Source organism: Salmo salar, chromosome 08 (assembly GCF_965601325.2).
Source record: "Salmo salar chromosome 08, fSalSal1, whole genome shotgun sequence".
In the NCBI taxonomy this organism is placed as follows: Eukaryota; Metazoa; Chordata; class Actinopteri; order Salmoniformes; family Salmonidae; genus Salmo; species Salmo salar.
This window is the reverse complement of record NC_138298.1, coordinates 41,794,974-41,812,318: the sequence shown is the minus strand read 5'-3', so window position 1 is coordinate 41,812,318 and position 17,345 is coordinate 41,794,974. Positions and strand designations below refer to the sequence as shown.

The 17,345-nt window shown below is 42.6% G+C and overlaps 1 protein-coding gene across 1 annotated transcript in view; it reads left to right on the top strand.

Moving 5' to 3' along the window:
* LOC145850438 (NACHT, LRR and PYD domains-containing protein 1 homolog) overlaps nt 1–6,961 on the top strand; it is a 41,762-nt gene extending 34,801 nt beyond the window's left edge. The window contains 9 exon segments of the mRNA XM_082978277.1: nt 137–195; nt 1,287–1,351; nt 1,484–1,698; nt 1,887–2,143; nt 2,758–2,892; nt 3,026–3,158; nt 3,260–3,289; nt 5,139–5,421; nt 5,895–6,961. Coding sequence (XP_082834403.1) covers nt 137–195; nt 1,287–1,351; nt 1,484–1,698; nt 1,887–2,143; nt 2,758–2,892; nt 3,026–3,158; nt 3,260–3,289; nt 5,139–5,421; nt 5,895–5,901 — 1,184 coding nt within the window. The 3' untranslated portion in view covers nt 5,902–6,961.
* The last annotated feature ends 10,384 nt before the right edge of the window (nt 6,962–17,345 follow it).

Here is a 17,345-nt window from a genome sequence, read left to right as displayed (position 1 = left end):
CAATCCATGGTAATTTAACAGCGTTTACAGTCAGTTATTAATGGGTGCATGGTTATTAGTAACTGAAATAAGCAATTTCATAAATGCGTCTGGTTGCTTGACAGTCTAATTACTTGTATTTAAATATGTTTTATAGAACAGCTACTTTTGACTTCAGGGATTCCTCAGAGCTGTAAGACTTGTGACCATGTTCAGGTAAGTCATAATGTCAATTCTTACTTTTACATACCTGCAGGAGTCAGGCACAGTCTCAAAGCCAGGTGTGTACTGACCAACCATTCATACTGGGATATAGACATTCCTGTGTTCTGCTTTAGTAATATAAACACAGTCTCAAAGCCAGGTGTGTACTGACCAACCATTCATACTGGGATATAGACAGTCCTGTGTTCTGCTTTAGTAATATAAACACAGTCTCAAAGCCAGGTGTGTACTGACCAACCATTCATACTGGGATATAGACAGTCCTGTGTTCTGCTTTAGTAATATAAACACAGTCTCAAAGCCAGGTGTGTACTGACCAACCATTCATACTGGGATATAGACAGTCCTGTGTTCTGCTTTAGTAATATAAACACAGTCTCAAAGCCAGGTGTGTACTGACCAACCATTCATACTGGGATATAGACAGTCCTGTGTTCTGCTTGTAGTCATGCAGGATTTTAGCTATTGTCATATTTTTTAATTTGACAGTTGAATTGATAAATCACCAGCATTCCATGTAACTGTCACGCCTCACCTGAGAGAGAGGGTTTGTTTCTCTATGTGGTTAGGTCAGGGTGTGGGGTGGGCTTTCTATGATGTCTATTTCTTTGTTTTGAGCCGAGTATGGTTCCTAATCAGAGGCAGCTGTCTATCGTTGTCTCTGATTAGGAATCATACTTAGGCAGCCTTTTCCCAACCTGTTTGTGGATTATTATTCTTTCTATGAGTGTTTTGTGTGTACTGCAGTTGTGTCACGTTCATTTCTGTTTATCCTGTTAATTGTTTTTGTTCGGTTTCACTTCTATTAAAGTATGTGGAATTACCGGCACGCTGCGCCTTGGCTCCTATATGACAGGAAATTTGAAGACAGTACTCGTGACAGTAACATTGAATAAATACATTAGATTAGTTACTTTGGTTAATGGGCCAGTTTCCCAGACACAGATTAAGTCTAGTCCTGGACCGATAAGATCTTTCTATTGAAACTTCCATTGAGTATGCTTTTTAGTCCAGCACTAGACTCAATCTGTGTCCAGGAAACAGGCCCCATATGTATTACTGGCATGCTTGTCCTTGTTCAGGACTCCACACACTGGCTTCAGATTGAACCCTTGACTTCCACTGTCCAGGGAGTGACAATGTTCAGGTAAAATAACTACTTTTAACATTTCATTCCACTTGCTAGTGTATTTCCCCATTACCTTTGGCAGTAGTCTTCTAATCCAACCTCTCCATTTGACGATTGACCCTCTCTACCATATCTTGTTGTTGCCCTCAGGCACAGGACACCCAAAGGGAGTTATGAGTGCACAGTGTCTGGGCTCCGCTGGCTGTGTGAGAGAGATGTCATTCTGAAGTATCACTTCAGGAACTGGGAACCCTACAGTCAACTTCTGAAAGACATGCTGTACACACAAGGTGGTCCATTGCTGGATATCACTATGGAGTTAGGTGAACTGGAGGAAGTTCATCTGCCACACTGTGTCTGTTTAGGTAAAACCATATAGAAATAGTATTCAGAAAGACATTTTCATGTAACTGAGTTTCACTTCCTGAATGAATGAATGAACTATTCTGGGAGTTTGAGCTTACTGTGATCTGATACTGCATATTCTTTGTGTTTTAGTTGGATTAATAATACAATATTTGTCTTTCTGTCTCCTTTTTATTGTGTTGTTCAGGGACCAACCCGTCCCTGAGGAATGAGATGAAGATTCTTCATGTAGAGGAACATGGAGTGTCTTTAGAGGAAGTGCATGAGGTTACCAGATTCCATGCTAAAATTCTCCATCCCAAGTTCTCACTTATCTCTGTTATACTGAGATTACTGTCTTTGAACATAGATGTCCACTGTGACGTGGTCCTCTATATGGCAGTAAAAAGGTCAACAGTCATTTCAAGGCTGTACCTGCTCCTCAGAAACTCCAGTCAGAAAGAGGTGAGGCACTTTCACTGAAGTGACAACAGTATGTTGAAACTTACTGAAGGAAAGCTGATAGTTTGTTGAAAATCTCTAGATTACAAAGACAACATGCAGCTCTGTGAGAAATCTATTTTTGTCTCATTCATTTGAAGAGCCAGTAGACAGCACTCCTCCCTCTGGTCGAAGGAGAACCCAATGCCCCTGGGCAGTGATGGGGACATTGCCCTGTGTAGGGTGCTGTCTTTCAGATGGGATGTTAAATGGGTGTCCTCTCCATGGTCACTAAAGATCCCATGGCACTTATCATAAGAGTAGGGGTGTTAACCCGGTGTCCTGGCTCAACTCCCAATTTGGCCCTCATCCTATCATGGCTACCTAATCATCCCCAGCTTCCAATTGGCTCATTTATCCCCTCTCCTCTTCCCTGTAACTTTTCCCCAGGTTGTTGCTGTAAAAGAGAATCTCTTCTCAGTCAACTTACCTGGTACACCTTTAAAATATTATCCTGGTAAAATTGGGATAGTAGAACAATAGTCTACACATTTTTTTGTTGACAAAAATGGATTGCATGTTGTGTGAATTACGAGACTACATTGTTCTGACTGACTACTACATTGCTCATTTTGTAGGCTGTTCAGGAACGGGAGAAAGATCAGGTGTCCAAAGGATTTTCAGAATTCGTCCTATCAAGTCCAAACGGGCCCTTAAAGCTGAACAGTTTGTTTGCATTCAAGAATCCCCACTCCACTTCCATCAATCCAGAGGTGCAGTTTTAGCAGGCTGAGGACATGAATCTGTCATATTGTATATGAATAACTGGAATGTCATTCTATTTCACTATTTCTTTCTATCTCTTGTCTGTTGTCTCAATCGTTGCACCATATGGGCCTTCTACAGAAGATTCAGCTGTTACCTGCAGACACCACACCAAGCTGTTGTCAGATGATTATGAGAAACACAGGGGTTGACATTGAGATGGAATTAATCGGGGAAGATGAGAGGACAGTATGGAAATCAGTGGTATCAAAAGGTAAGAAATACTAGACATAAACAGTATGTCAATCATCAATGTCCTTTTCTAACAGATGCTTTTAAAATGTTTTATGATATTTTCTATTGTTTGTCTTTCAGATGTATACAGCAAAGACTCTCATCCAACATGTAAGCTTGTTTTTGTGGATGTGGTTTATAAAATGGGTTACAGAGCTAACATCTCTTCAAGTTGTGATGAAGGACACTGAAGGTCTTCATGAGTCATGTTCAGTGGGGTGATGAAGGTCTTCATGAGTCATGTTCAGTGGGGTGATGAAGGTCTTCATGAGTCATGTTCAGTGGGGTGATGAAGGTCTTCATGAGTCATGTTCAGTGGGGTGTAATGATATAAAACATTCAGACAGAAATACAGAGCCTTATCTGCGTCACATTTTGTTTAACAGTGGGATTAAAAGGGATTTCATTGTCATTTCTTGACGACAATCTACACAAAATACTCTAATGTCAAAGAATATATATATTTAGATTGATAGAAATGAAATGCCTAAAATAGTCGTTCCATAAGTATTCAGCCCCCCGAGTCAATACTTAGAAACACCTTTGGCAGCGATTACAGCTGGGAGTCTTCTTGGGTACGTCTCTAAGAGCTTTCCACACCTGGATTGTACAATATTAGCCCATTATTATTTTCATAATTTTTCAAGCTCTGTCAAGATGTTGGAGATCATGGCTAGACAGCCATTTAAGTCTTTCCATAGATTTACAAGCAGATTTAAGTCAGAACTGTAACTTGGCCACTCAGGAACATTCAATGTCTTCTTGGTAAGCAGCTCAAGTGTAGATTTGGCCTTGTTATGTAGGTTATTGTTCTGTTGAAAGGTGAATTCCTCTCCCAGTGTCTTGGTTTTCCTCTAGGATTTTGCCTATTCTTAGCTCCATTCCATTTATTTTTTATCCTGAAAAACTCCCCAGTATTTGCTGATGACAAACATACCCATACTATGATGCAGCCACCACCATGCTTGAAAATAAGGAGGCAGTTACTCAGTGATGTGTTGGATTTGCCCCAAACATGAGGCTTTGCATTTAGGCCAAAAAGTGTCTTCCTTTGTAGATGTTTTTAACAGTATTACTTTAGTACCTTGTTGCATATAAGATGCATGTTTTGGAATATTTTTATTCTGTATATTTGTATTCTTCTTTTCACTCTGTCATTTAAGTCGTTATTATGGAGTCACTACAATGTTGTTGATCCATCCTCAGTTTTCTCCCATCACAGACGTTGAACTCTGGAACTGTTTTAAATTCACCAGTGTCCTGATGGTGACGTCCCTGAGCAGTTTCCTTCCTGTCCTGCAACTCAGTTCAGAAGGACAACTATCTTTGATGTGTCTGGGTGGTTTAATATGTAATCCACAGCATAATTATTAAATGTCTGATTTTGTTATTGTTACCCATCTACCAATCACTGCCCTTCTTCACGAGGCTTTCAAAAACATCCCTGGTCTTTGTATATAGTTGAATCTGTGCTTGAAATGTAATACTTCCAGATATTGTATGTATGGGGAACATGTCCACTTTGACATTACAGACTATTTTCAGTAGATTGATGACAAAACATTACAACTAAATCCATTTTAATCCCACTATGTAACACAATAGAGAAATCCAAGGGGTATGAACACTTTTGCAAGGCTCTGTATGTTATGTAGAATAGGCAATCGTGTCAGCCAGGGTAGGCGTCAATACCAAATAAGTCAGTCAATTCAGGAAGTGAACTGAAATTCCAATTCAATAACTGGAAAAGGGCATCTACTTTCAATGACTTCTCAATAAACAGAATAGTAATTTTATTTATTTTTTATTGACTGACTTCAATTGGAATTGATCACAACACTGGAGTCAGCTCTATTCAATAAATGACTATCAGGGGAATGATAACTGGAGAGACTGCATGATGTAGAAACAGCTGCTGTTCACCCTAAAGACATATTCATTTAATTGATCCCCCCTTCAGCATTAATACTCATTGGGATTCCTGCTGAGGAGTTTCTTCAGAATCACAGGGCTATACTCATTCAGGGAGTCAAAAACCCAATGCCAATAGCAGATGTTCTGCGGTCAAAGGGCATGATTGGTGATGAAGAGTACTCCAGAATAAAAGCTGAAACAACTGAACAGGACCGAATGAGAGAACTACTGAGATCAGTCCTCCCTAAAGGACCAGAAGTGACGGGAGCTTGTCTCAAAGCTCTCATTGAACATGAACACCATCTTGTTAAGCACTTGAGTGAATCTAGGTAAGACCGTTTTCTTTTCTCCCTCCCTTGAATATGTGGAATGATTAAATATAGGTCAAATAAAAACATAGCTACCCAGATCAAAGAGAAAGTATTTTTCAGAATGGAAGCATGTTTTTGTGTTGCTGCCTGTAATAAATGTATCTTATTATAGTTCTATCATAGGACCATCATCACATCATTATCTCAGGTGTATCATAGGAACATCATCACATCATTATCTCAGGTGTATCATAGGACCATCATCACATCATTATCTCAGGTGTATCATAGGATCATCATCACATCATTATCTCAGGTGTATCATAGGACCATCATCACATCATTATCTCAGGTGTATCATAGGACCATCATTATCTCAGGTGTATCATAGGACCATCATCACATCATTATCTCAGGTGTATCTCACTCCTCATTCTTCTCCATACTTTTTGATCTCTCTCTTCCCTTCTCCTCCATCCTCTGTCTTGTAGCACCTAATCTGAAGATGCTGAGGCCTGTCTCCTAGTCTGTGGACAAAGACACTTCTTCACCTAATCTGAAGATGCTGAGGCCTGTCTCCTAGTCTGTGGACAAAGACACTACTTCACCTAGTCTGAAGATGCTGAGCCCTGTCTCCTAGTCTGTGGACAAAGACACTTAAAGATTGTAAGGGAAATTGTAATGTTTGCTATTCTTTTAACAAATGTCTGTGTTTTATTCATGTGCTGTTCTATAAACTAATTTGTGTGTTCATCAAGTGGCTGACTGTACAATCCTCACTATCAGTAGCTGTAATTTGGCAGTAAGCCCAGACGTTGTTTTGAGAAGGAGATATCTCAGTTTCAAGGTCTCAGCTTAGAGAGAAGAAGACTGGTGAGATGTTGGTCTGTTAAATGTTATGAACCAGTGTTGGTCTGTTAAATGTTATGAACCAGTACTGGTCGGTTAAATGTTATGAACCAGTACTGGTCGGTTAAATGTTATGAACCAGTATTGGTCTGTTAAATGTTATGAACCAGTATTGGTCTGTTAAATGTTATGAACCAGTATTGGTCTGTTAAATGTTATGAACCAGTATTGGTCTGTTAAATGCTATGAACCAGTATTGGTCTGTTAAATGTTATGAACCAGTATTGGTCGGTCACATTGTCACGTCCTGGCCAGTATAAGGGTTAATTGTTATTGTAGTTTGGTCAGGACGTGGCAGAGGGTATTTGTTTTATGTGGTCCGGGGTGGTGTTTTGGTAAAAGGGTGTTTGATTTAGTATTTCCGGGTTTTTGGTTTATGGTCTATGTTTATGCATTTCTATGTGTAGTCTAGTAAGTGTGTTTCTATGTAGAGTTAATTGGGGTGGACTTCCAATTGAAGGCAGCTGTGTGGTGTTGCCTTTGATTGGAAGTCCTATATTAGTTGGGTGTGTTTGTCTGTGTGTTTGTGGGAAATTGTTCTGTGTTTAGCCTTGTGCCTTGCCAGACTGTCTGTATTTCGTTCGTTCTCTTGTTTGTTGTTTTTTTGTGTTCATTTTGATTTAATAAATGTTCAAAATGAACAAACACAGTCCTGCTGCATTTTGGTCCTCCTTCACCGACGATAACCGTGACAGAATCTCCCACCAAACCAGGACCAAGCAGCAGAGGAAGGAGCAGTGGGATTTTGAGTTGGACTATGGTGAGAGATGGACTTGGGAGGAGATCTTGAAGGGAGAAGGCTCCTACACTTGGGAGGAGATCCAAAGATCGCCTTCCATGGGGACAGGTGGTAAGAGAGAGAGAGAGGAAAGGCAAAAGGCTGGTATGGACCGGGAACGTTTCCGAGGAACACGACTGGTGTTGAAGCACGAGAGGCACCCCCAAGAATTGTTTGGGGGGGGGGGGCACACGGGTAGTTTGGCTAGGCATAGGAAGAGCCGGAAGCCAGCTACCCGTGGTTATATGGAGGAGCGTATGAGGTGGAGAGCGCCATAGTGCGCTCCTCAGCGAAACATCTCACCCATACACACGCACAGTCCGGTGCGCGTTATTCCAGCCCCTCGCAGGTGCCGTGCTAGAGCGGGCATCCAGCCTGGTAGGAGGATGCCTGCGCAGCGCATCTGGTCGCTGGTACGCCTCCGAGGACCAGGCTACCCAACTCCCGCTCTACGCACGGCTACCATCAGGCCCCTGCACAGCCCAGTCTGCCCTGTACAAGCACCCCGCTCGTACAGGGCTACTAGTTCCATCCAGCCAAGACGGGTTGTGCAGGAGGTAAGATCAAGACCGACTGTGCGCCTCCATAGCCCTGGGTTTCCAGCTCCTGTCTCTCGTGCGGACCCGGAAGTGCGTCAACCCAGTCCGACTCGTCCTGTTCCCGCTCCCCGCACGAGCCTGGAAGTGCGTGTTCACAACCACGCACCAGGCTTCAAGTGCGTAAACCCAGCCTCGCCAGTCAACACTCGCCGGAGCTGCCCGCCAGTCAACACTCGCCGGAGCTGCCCGCCAGTCAACAGTCGCCGGAGCTGCCCGCCAGTCAACAGTCGCCGGAGCTGCCCGCCAGTCAACAGTCGCCGGAGCTGCCCGCCAGTCAACAGTCGCCGGAGCTGCCCGCCAGTCAACAGTCGCCGGAGCTGCCCGCCAGTCAACAGTCGCCGGAGCTGCCCGCCAGTCAACAGTCGCCGGAGCTGCCCGCCAGTTAACAGTCGCCGGAGCTGCCCGCCAGTCAACAGTCGCCGGAGCTGCCCGCCAGTCAACAGTCGCCGGAGCTGCCCGCCAGTCAACAGTCGCCGGAGCTGCCCGCCAGTCAACAGTCGCCGCAGCGGCCCGACTTCCCCGAGCTGCCGGACTGGCCGGACTGCCCCGAGCTGCCGGACTGGCCGGACTGCCCCGAGCTGCCGGACTGGCCCGACTGCCCCGAGCTGCCGGACTGGCCCGACTGCCCCGAGCTGCCAGAGTGGCCCGACTGCCTGGAACGGCCAGAACCGGAGCCACCTCCAGATATAGGTGGGATGGGGAGGGGGGGTGTAGCACAGTGCCGTCGTTGACGGCAGCCACCCTCCCTTCCCTCCCTTTAGTAGAGGGGAATTGTAGTTTTGTTGTTTGGGGTTGTTGTTTTTTTGTTTTTTTAAGGTGCTTCCGGGGTTAGCACCTTTAAGGGGGGTACTGTCACGTCCTGGCCAGTATAAGGGTTAATTGTTATTGTAGTTTGGTCAGGACGTGGCAGAGGGTATTTGTTTTATGTGGTGTTTTGGTAAAAGGGTGTTTGATTTAGTATTTCCGGGTTTTTGGTTTATGGTCTATGTTTATGTATTTCTATGTGTAGTCTAGGAAGTGTGTTTCTATGTAGAGTTAATTGGGGTGGACTTCCAATTGAAGGCAGCTGTGTGGTGTTGCCTTTGATTGGAAGTCCTATATTAGTTGGGTGTGTTTGTTTGTGGGAGATTGTTCTGTGTTTAGCCTTGTGCCTTGCCAGACTGTCTGTATTTCGTTTGTTGTTTTTTGTGTTCATTTTGATTTAATAAATGAACAAACACAGTCCTGCTGCATTTTGGTCCTCCTTCACCGACGATAACCGTGACACACATTAATGGAACATAACAGTAATGATTCATTAATTATGCTAAATCATGCAAATATAACTTGTCTGTGTCTAGCCGTTTATAAGACAACTGCTGGGTCTGACCAGGGAGAGATCCTGATTGACATGTGTACTATGGTACATTGAGTTGGGTCTGACCAGGGAGAGATCCTGATTGGTTGGAACCTCTCCAGCTCGCTGACAATAAACAATGATTCATTTCAGATTGACTTTGAGTGTCTCTGTGTGAAAGAATTTCCACAACATGATTTTGAAAACACAATTAAGGGAATGAACTGGAATGATCTCTTGTCCTATACAGATGGGGAGGCTGATAGTCAGGCTAGTCAAAGATGCACATCACCACGTTGACATCTTGACCAAAGACCTTCCTTAGATACTTTATGGGATTACAACTCACTCTGTCTGAAGGAAGTGAGGAAATGGACTCACTAAAGGGGATAGCTGAGGGGGCAGAGAAGGCACTTGACATCATCGACATGGTGTTGAGAAAAGGAACTGAGTCAAGTTCCAGGATGATCAACCTTCTTGGGGAGCTGGACCCCTGTCTTTGTTCACTGCTTCAGATCAACAGTTGTCAACCCCTGGGTGTGGGGAGACCAGGCAGAATAGACAGGCAGGATGGTTCAACATGTTGTTGCTGTCTGTTGCTTTAATTCAGGGTCACAAAAATGTACAGAAAATGTCAATCAAACGACCACTATAATAGCAATAAACTTACTGAAGGACCAACCACACAGCATCTCTCCTTCTGCAGCCTCCTGGAAGTGTGGATCTTCTAGCAAGAGGGTCAGTTAGTCCTCCACTAGGTACCTAGCTGGACCCCTATCTAGCAGGAGGGTCAGTCAGTCCTCCACTAGGTACCTAGCTGGACCCCTATCTAGCAGGAGGGTCAGTCAGTCCTCCACTAGGTACCTAGCTGGACTACTATCTAGCAGGAGGGTCAGTCAGTCCTCCACTAGGTACCTAGCTGGACTACTATCTAGCAGGAGGGTCAGTCAGTCCTCCACTAGGTACCTAGCTGGACTACTATCTAGCAGGAGGGTCAGTCAGTCCTACACACATTCAACATAAATGTATTTGATGAATATATTGTACAGTGTTGGCCTGTTAGAGGTTCATGAGAGAGACTGAATATCAACACAACCACCTCAGTCTATCAGCAGCTTTCCTGTTAGAGGTTCATGAGAGAGACTGAATATCAACACAACCACCTCCGTCTATCAGCAGTTTTCCTGTTAGAGTTTCATGAGAGAGACTGAATATCAACACAACCACCTCAGTCTATCAGCAGCTTTCCTGTTAGAGGTTCATGAGAGAGACTGAATATCAACACAACCACCTCAGTCTATCAGCAGCTTTCCTGTTAGAGGTTCATGAGAGAGACTGAATATCAACACAACCACCTCAGTCTATCAGCAGTTTTCTCAGTGAGAGCCTCACGTCTGGAACACATTGACCATTGAAGGACATATAAGGAGCTGTGTAACCTGTCACTCCTTTACCAATGACTTGAGAGTGGCTGAAGGACATATAAGGAGCTGTGTAACCTGTCACTCCTTTACCAATGACTTGAGAGTGTCTGAAGGACACATAAGGGGCTGTGTAACCTGTCACTCCTTTACCAATGACTTGAGAGTGTCTGAAGGACATATAAGGAGCTGTGTAACCTGTCACTCCTTTACCAATGACTTGAGAGTGGCTGAAGGACATATAAGGAGCTGTGTAACCTGTCACTCCTTTACCAATGACTTGAGAGTGGCTGAAGGACACATAAGGGGCTGTGTAACCTGTCACTCCTTTACCAATGACTTGAGAGTGACTGAAGGACATATAAGGAGCTGTGTAACCTGTCACTCCTTTACCAATGACTTGAGAGTGGCTGAAGGACATATAAGGAGCTGTGTAACCTGTCACTCCTTTACCAATGACTTGAGAGTGGCTGAAGGACATATAAGGAGCTGTGTAACCTGTCACTCCTTTACCAATGACTTGAGAGTGGCTGAAGGACATATAAGGAGCTGTGTAACCTGTCACTCCTTTACCAATGACTTGAGAGTGTCTGAAGGACATATAAGGAGCTGTGTAACCTGTCACTCCTTTACCAATGACTTGAGAGTGGCTGAAGGACATATAAGGAGCTGTGTAACCTGTCACTCCTTTACCAATGACTTGAGAGTGTCTGAAGGACATATAAGGAGCTGTGTAACCTGTCACTCCTTTACCAATGACTTGAGAGTGTCTGAAGGACATATAAGGAGCTGTGTAACCTGTCACTCCTTTACCAATGACTTGAGAGTGGCTGAAGGACAATCAGACCCCATCTATACACAATGTTTTACTAAATGTTTTTTAATGTTGTATTTTTTTATGTTTATCTACCTGCTCAGGGACTACAGTTGAAAACTAGCTAGCTGGTTAAATCTGGCACATTTACAGAAATGTTGATTGATGTGCAGTATCTCTGTCAAATACATTTTCAATAAATGACAGGAAAAGGAATGGAATGTATTCATGTGTGCGTTGGTCTAATTGTGTTAATTCAAAGCATTTTAGACGTCACTGCAGTATGCCCACATACTTGAGTATAGTTGCAGGGCCTACACAAGTCCGAGTTTCTTAGAGCCTAATTTTCTAGACATCAATGTACAGCAACATGTTTAGACGACACTGCAGAACACCCGACATATGCATATGCACAAATATTAAACTAAGGGGCTTACAAGACCCCAATTTAATATAATTTTCCAGATATCAATGTAGCAGTAGAACAAAACATCACAACAAATATCACAAATAAAACTTTAAATAAAATAAATCAATGTAGGCTGTACAGCAGAACACAGGCCTCCTGCCTATGTGATAATTTGAAGCACATATTCAGATTACCTTCACAGTACAGTACAAATTCGTAAAGGAAAAAAAAACTTCCCACAATGCCTCTCCCCATGTCAAGTCCATTTAAACCCTGAGAGTAAATTTCTTGCTCAAAGCCATGAGTGGGACTGTGGCTGTGACGTTTATCCGTTTCGATTCACCTTGTTTCTCTGGATTTTTGGATTAAAAAATGTCATCAAACTGGATTATCTTTTCTTATCCGTTTTTTATTTGGCTTTCCCACGATTCAAATTCAGTGGGGAGACGACTAGCCTAGGCTACGTAACGTGATTAAGTAGATACCGCTTCACTAGCTGACCACCACTACCAAGAGCTGTGTCAAGATCAGTTATTTACCCCACCGGCCCTCCCCATAACCTCTATGTACAAATGAGAGAACAGGTCTGGAATCATTGTGGCAGGATAGGATGATTACACAGTAGGATCACTGCGCTTTTACACGATGGTCTTTCTGTGGGGCGGGAGAGATAACGAGGAGGCAACTTGATTTAACGCTGATCGCTTTTATTAGAATGTATTCAGTGCGAACAGTGAAACAATAAATACATCATGCCGCGAGAGGTACCGGATCCGGGCAAATAGGTGCCGGTGTTGTGCCGAAAATCTCCCCCCCTTTGCGTTCTTCATTGCTGCGACTTGCCTGCTAGTTGAGATTTCTGCTCTTCACTCCGTTGTCAGTTTAGCCTACATTTCACTGATCTTAGTAGCAGAAAGCATTTTTGTCTGCAGTTTTCCGTTTGGCTATTTGTTTCAAGTGTATGTGGCTGTTGTAGCTTGTATGGCGCCCTGAGCGAACCCCCCCTTCGGCTTCGGCACCTGCACCCGGTGCCCATGTCGCCCGTACTTAAATCCGCTACTGATTTTGTATTATTCTATAAATACATCTCTTTGCCAAAATTCGTCATCTCTCCCATATCTTATTCGACTAGTATTTTTGAAAGTGTAAGGATAATAATTCAGCCATAGTTGTTCTGAAATGTTTATTGCTTGCCCACATTTTACTCCCTCCTCTATGTTTAATATAACACACATACATTTATTATTAATTTCGGTTGCCTCTCCTGACGTGAAGTTTGGTCTATAGAAAGTATTTAACTCATGTGTGCCACAGAAAGTATTTGACTCTAGCCACAAATTTAAGGAAATTAGAAGAGGGGGAATTCTGGCAGGGGGGGAGATTTTCGGAACAACACATGAACAAACAAAGTCAAATGTGCTATAAACCTATACCTGTTGAACCCCCCCCCACTGTGTTGAAATGGGAAGTAGCCAACATTTTATAAGGAAGTAGAGAAATAACGGTCGAAGAAACATGTTTGAGGTTTGTAGCCTTTTACAATTTAATATAGAAAAGTGTTTGAGAAGTTAGACTATTGTAGAGAGAGGTGATTTAGGGGGTTAAACATCCGCAGAATTGTAAAGTTATTACAATACTGATTTCAACTTTCAAGAATAATAATTGTAGGCTTAAATGTTGATTTACATTGATTAGCCTAATTAATATGATGTGATGTTATAGGCTATGAGGTAGTGAGTTGTTGTTATAGGAGATTGATTGCACATTATCGTGATTTTCTATCCGATGATCCCCAACACAGTCGACACTTTGCGTTGTTTCAATTCCTGAAAGACGACGTGCGTCGGAATTTTGTAAATCTGTCGCTAAAGAAACTAGTCCGTCTCGTCAAGTCGGTCAAGTAAAAGTGACATGCAACAATTGTTACATAAACGATGTAAATGTTGACTAAATCAGGGTTTCCAAAAGTCGGTCTGGCTCTGAATTACCTGAATTTGAAACTCGTTGTCGTTCCAAAACGTTTTGCAACGGTTTGGTACGGTGTGCACTAGGTAGTACACCCCAGCTCATGCACAATCAAACGGACTTGCCAGACAAACCAATTGTTCAATTTTTGGACATGTTCTTGCATAACAAAGCAATGCGTGTCACCTTGTAGGCTACTACTAAACCAGAACAAGAAACGATGGTGTGTAGGCTGTATTCTCTTAAAGGGTTAGGAAGAAATATCTGTCAGCTGTTTTAACTTAAGCTCCCGAGTAGCGCAGCGGTCTAAGACACTGCATTACTACATACCCAGGTTCGATCGTGGGCTGTAACTGTCCGTGTTCCGGAGACCCATAGGGCGGCGCACTATTTGGCCCAGCGTCGTCCGGGTTTGGGGACTTAATGTTACATAAATATGAACATATAATATAAACCTATACGTGTTGAACGCGTCGACTGTGTTGAAATGGGAAGTAGCCAACATTTTATAAGGAAGTAGAGAAATAACTGTCGAAGAAAAAGTTTGAGGTTTGTAGCCTTTTACAATTTAATATAGAAAAGTGTTTGAGAAGTTAGACTATTTTAGAGAGAGGTGATTTAGGGGGTTAAACATCCGCAGAATTGTAAAGTTATTACAATACTGATTTCAACTTTCAAGAATAATAATTGTAGGCTTTTATGTTGATTTATATTGATTAGCCTAATTAATATTTGATGTTATAGGCTATGAGGTATAGAGTTGTTATAGGCGATTGATTGCACATTATAATGTCTACTACCGTCTTTCAATGTAAAGTAGATGTCTATAATGTATTTCAGTTGTGTGTGGAGCCCATGTAGACAGCTGTTGTTATGGAGTGAGGGGATCCAACCAGGTAGACTAGCTAATGGAGATCCAGGTCAAAGTAATAACATATTGGACTGTAAATGTTTAAATGCAACATGAAGTCTCTGTTTAAACTCTGACCACAGACTGTAAAAGTGTTGTCATTGTTATTGGTTCTTCAATGTTCAGAAATATTGACTGTTCTGTTATTTCTTATTGTAGCTGAGTGAGCTGTGACTTACATCTAAAATGTGTCTCTCTGGGGAGAGAGAGGAGGGGACCACTGCCTCTAAAATGAGTCTCTCTGGGGAGAGAGAGGAGGAGACCCCTGCCTCTAAAATGAGTCTGTCTGGGGAGAGAGAGGAGGGGACCACCACTGCCTCTAAAACTAGTCTCTCTGGGGAGAGAGAGGAGGGGACCACTGCCTCTAAAATGACTCAAGATACCAGTTCTAAGAGGTAAGCGATTAATTGTAAATATATACAGTTCTCTTAAAGCCAGATTCCTTAACGGTGAAACCATCCGTTTGGGATGTTACAACAACAAAGATGTTACTACAAACAACGAACACAGTTTTCTTTCCCTCTCGGACATCGTTGCACACGCTGCCGGATGCTCTTCTCCCTCCGGTGTAAACAAATCACTGTTCATCAGATATGAGGAGTTAGAGAGTCAAATGTGGTCAACTCTGAATCAGTAGCGGTGCGTGGGTAAAATCACTGGGGGAGGCAGCCATATTAAAACCCATGTGTTGTGATCATTTCATTGTGTGCTCTATAACCTGTTAATTCATATGCCTTGACACCGTGATATATAGGACTAAAGGTCTAGACAATAAGACACAGTGATATATAGGACTAAAGGCCTAGACAATAAGACACAGTGATATATAGGACTAAAGGCTGAGACAATAAGACACAGTGATATATATGACTAAAGGCCTAGACAATAAGACACCGTGATATACAGGACTAAAGGCCTAGACAATAAGACACCGTGATATATAGGACTAAAGGTCTAGACAATAAGACACTGTGATATATAGGACTAAAGGCTGAGACAATAAGACACAGTGATATATATGACTAAAGGCCTAGACAATAAGACAGAGTGATATATAGGACTAAAGGCCTAGACAATAAGACACAGTGACAGAATAAATTAAACCACACCTTTGTTTTATCACAAAACCGGATAGAAACCTCTGTCCAGTGAAGTCCACAAAACATATTGCATGTAACAAACAGTTACATGACCTACAGCATGGTCAAGGTAATGTTTCTGACATTTTCTGACCACTGAACAACTATTGATTTAGAACCACAGAAAGTTACCGCAAGTCACAAAGAAAACAGGAGCTGCCTCCACTGTTCCAACACCAGTTCAACCAAAAATAATTTAGTCCAATCAACATAAGCTAAATATGATGTGGCTGTGTGTGTGGAAGTAGAAAGATAATGTTGACTCACCCTACTTGTAAAGAAACACAAATGCCATCCTCCTGTCTTTCATGTTGACAAAACAGTCTATCACTCTGTCACACAGTACCCACTTTTATGAATGAATGGTTGGATCAGAATCGCCGTTATAATCATTAGCCATTACGGAGAATTAAGTAAAACCACAAGTCCAAATCCCTATCTCCATCCATGGCTAATTTAGGAAAGGGCAAGATTTACCTAGCTGGAAAGCAAGCCACAACGAGATGCAACAATTCAAGTTCTTCTGTCAATGAAATATGCTCTCAATGGGATTTGATAGGAGTGAAGCCAAATCCAAACTGGCTTCCCTTGACACAGTTTTTTTGTGAGCCAGGACCATTCACAGTTAAACTCACTCAGTTTAGCTCAACGCTGATTGGCTAATGGATTAGGACCTGCGCCGCTTCCTGTGTGAGGCAGGGTCGTACTCTGCGAATGTTGTAGAGCATGAACCTACAGGATCGGGTCACCGCCAGAAGGGGGAAAGTAGAAATACAACCCATATTCATGTTTATTTATTTTCCCTTTTGTACATTAACCATTTGTACATCATTATAACACTGTACATAGCCATAATATGACATTTACAATTTCTATTCCTTTGAAACGTGTGAGTGTAATGTTTACTGTTCATTTTTTATTGATTATTTCACTTTTGTTTATTATCTATTTCACTTGCTTTGGCAATGTAAACATATGTTTCCCATGCCAATAAAGCCCCTTGAATTGAATTGAATTGAATAGATGTCCTACATGTATAGAGACAGAGGGGGCGCTGTTTCGCTCACTCAGATGCTTTCTCCTCTGAGATACATTCAGCCTCTTGTGAATTGAAGGAACATTATGAAACGCAGAGAGACGAAAGATGAATGGTTTTATGTTTTGTATTTTTTTTTGGCATCCATGAATACCTGCCACTGCTCTGAGTTCAACTCGGGATACCCAGTACCACGAGTGGCTCGTCTTTTAGCCAGGTACATCTCTATGGCAACGAATCCTTCAGAACTAACCTAAGTGTTATACTATGAAGCAAGCTACAGCTACATCTACTCAGGCATTTATAAATCTAGCCAGCTTCAGTTAGCCAGCTTCAGTTAGCCAGCTTCCGTTAGCCAGCTTCCCTTAGCCCGCTTCAGTTAGACCGCTTCAGTTAGCCAGCTTCAGTTAGTCAGCTTCAGTTAGCGTCACATTCCAGGTCAAGCATCATCCATACTACGATGGTGGAAATTGCTCACCCGCCTGCCGCTATTAAAGCCAATTTCTGCTTGATCTGGCAATGTGGTATATGGTTCGGAGGATCAGCCAGAAGAGGACTGGCCACCCCTCATAGCCTGGTTCCTCTCTAGGTTTCTTCCTAGGTTCTGGCCTTTCTAGGGAGTTTTT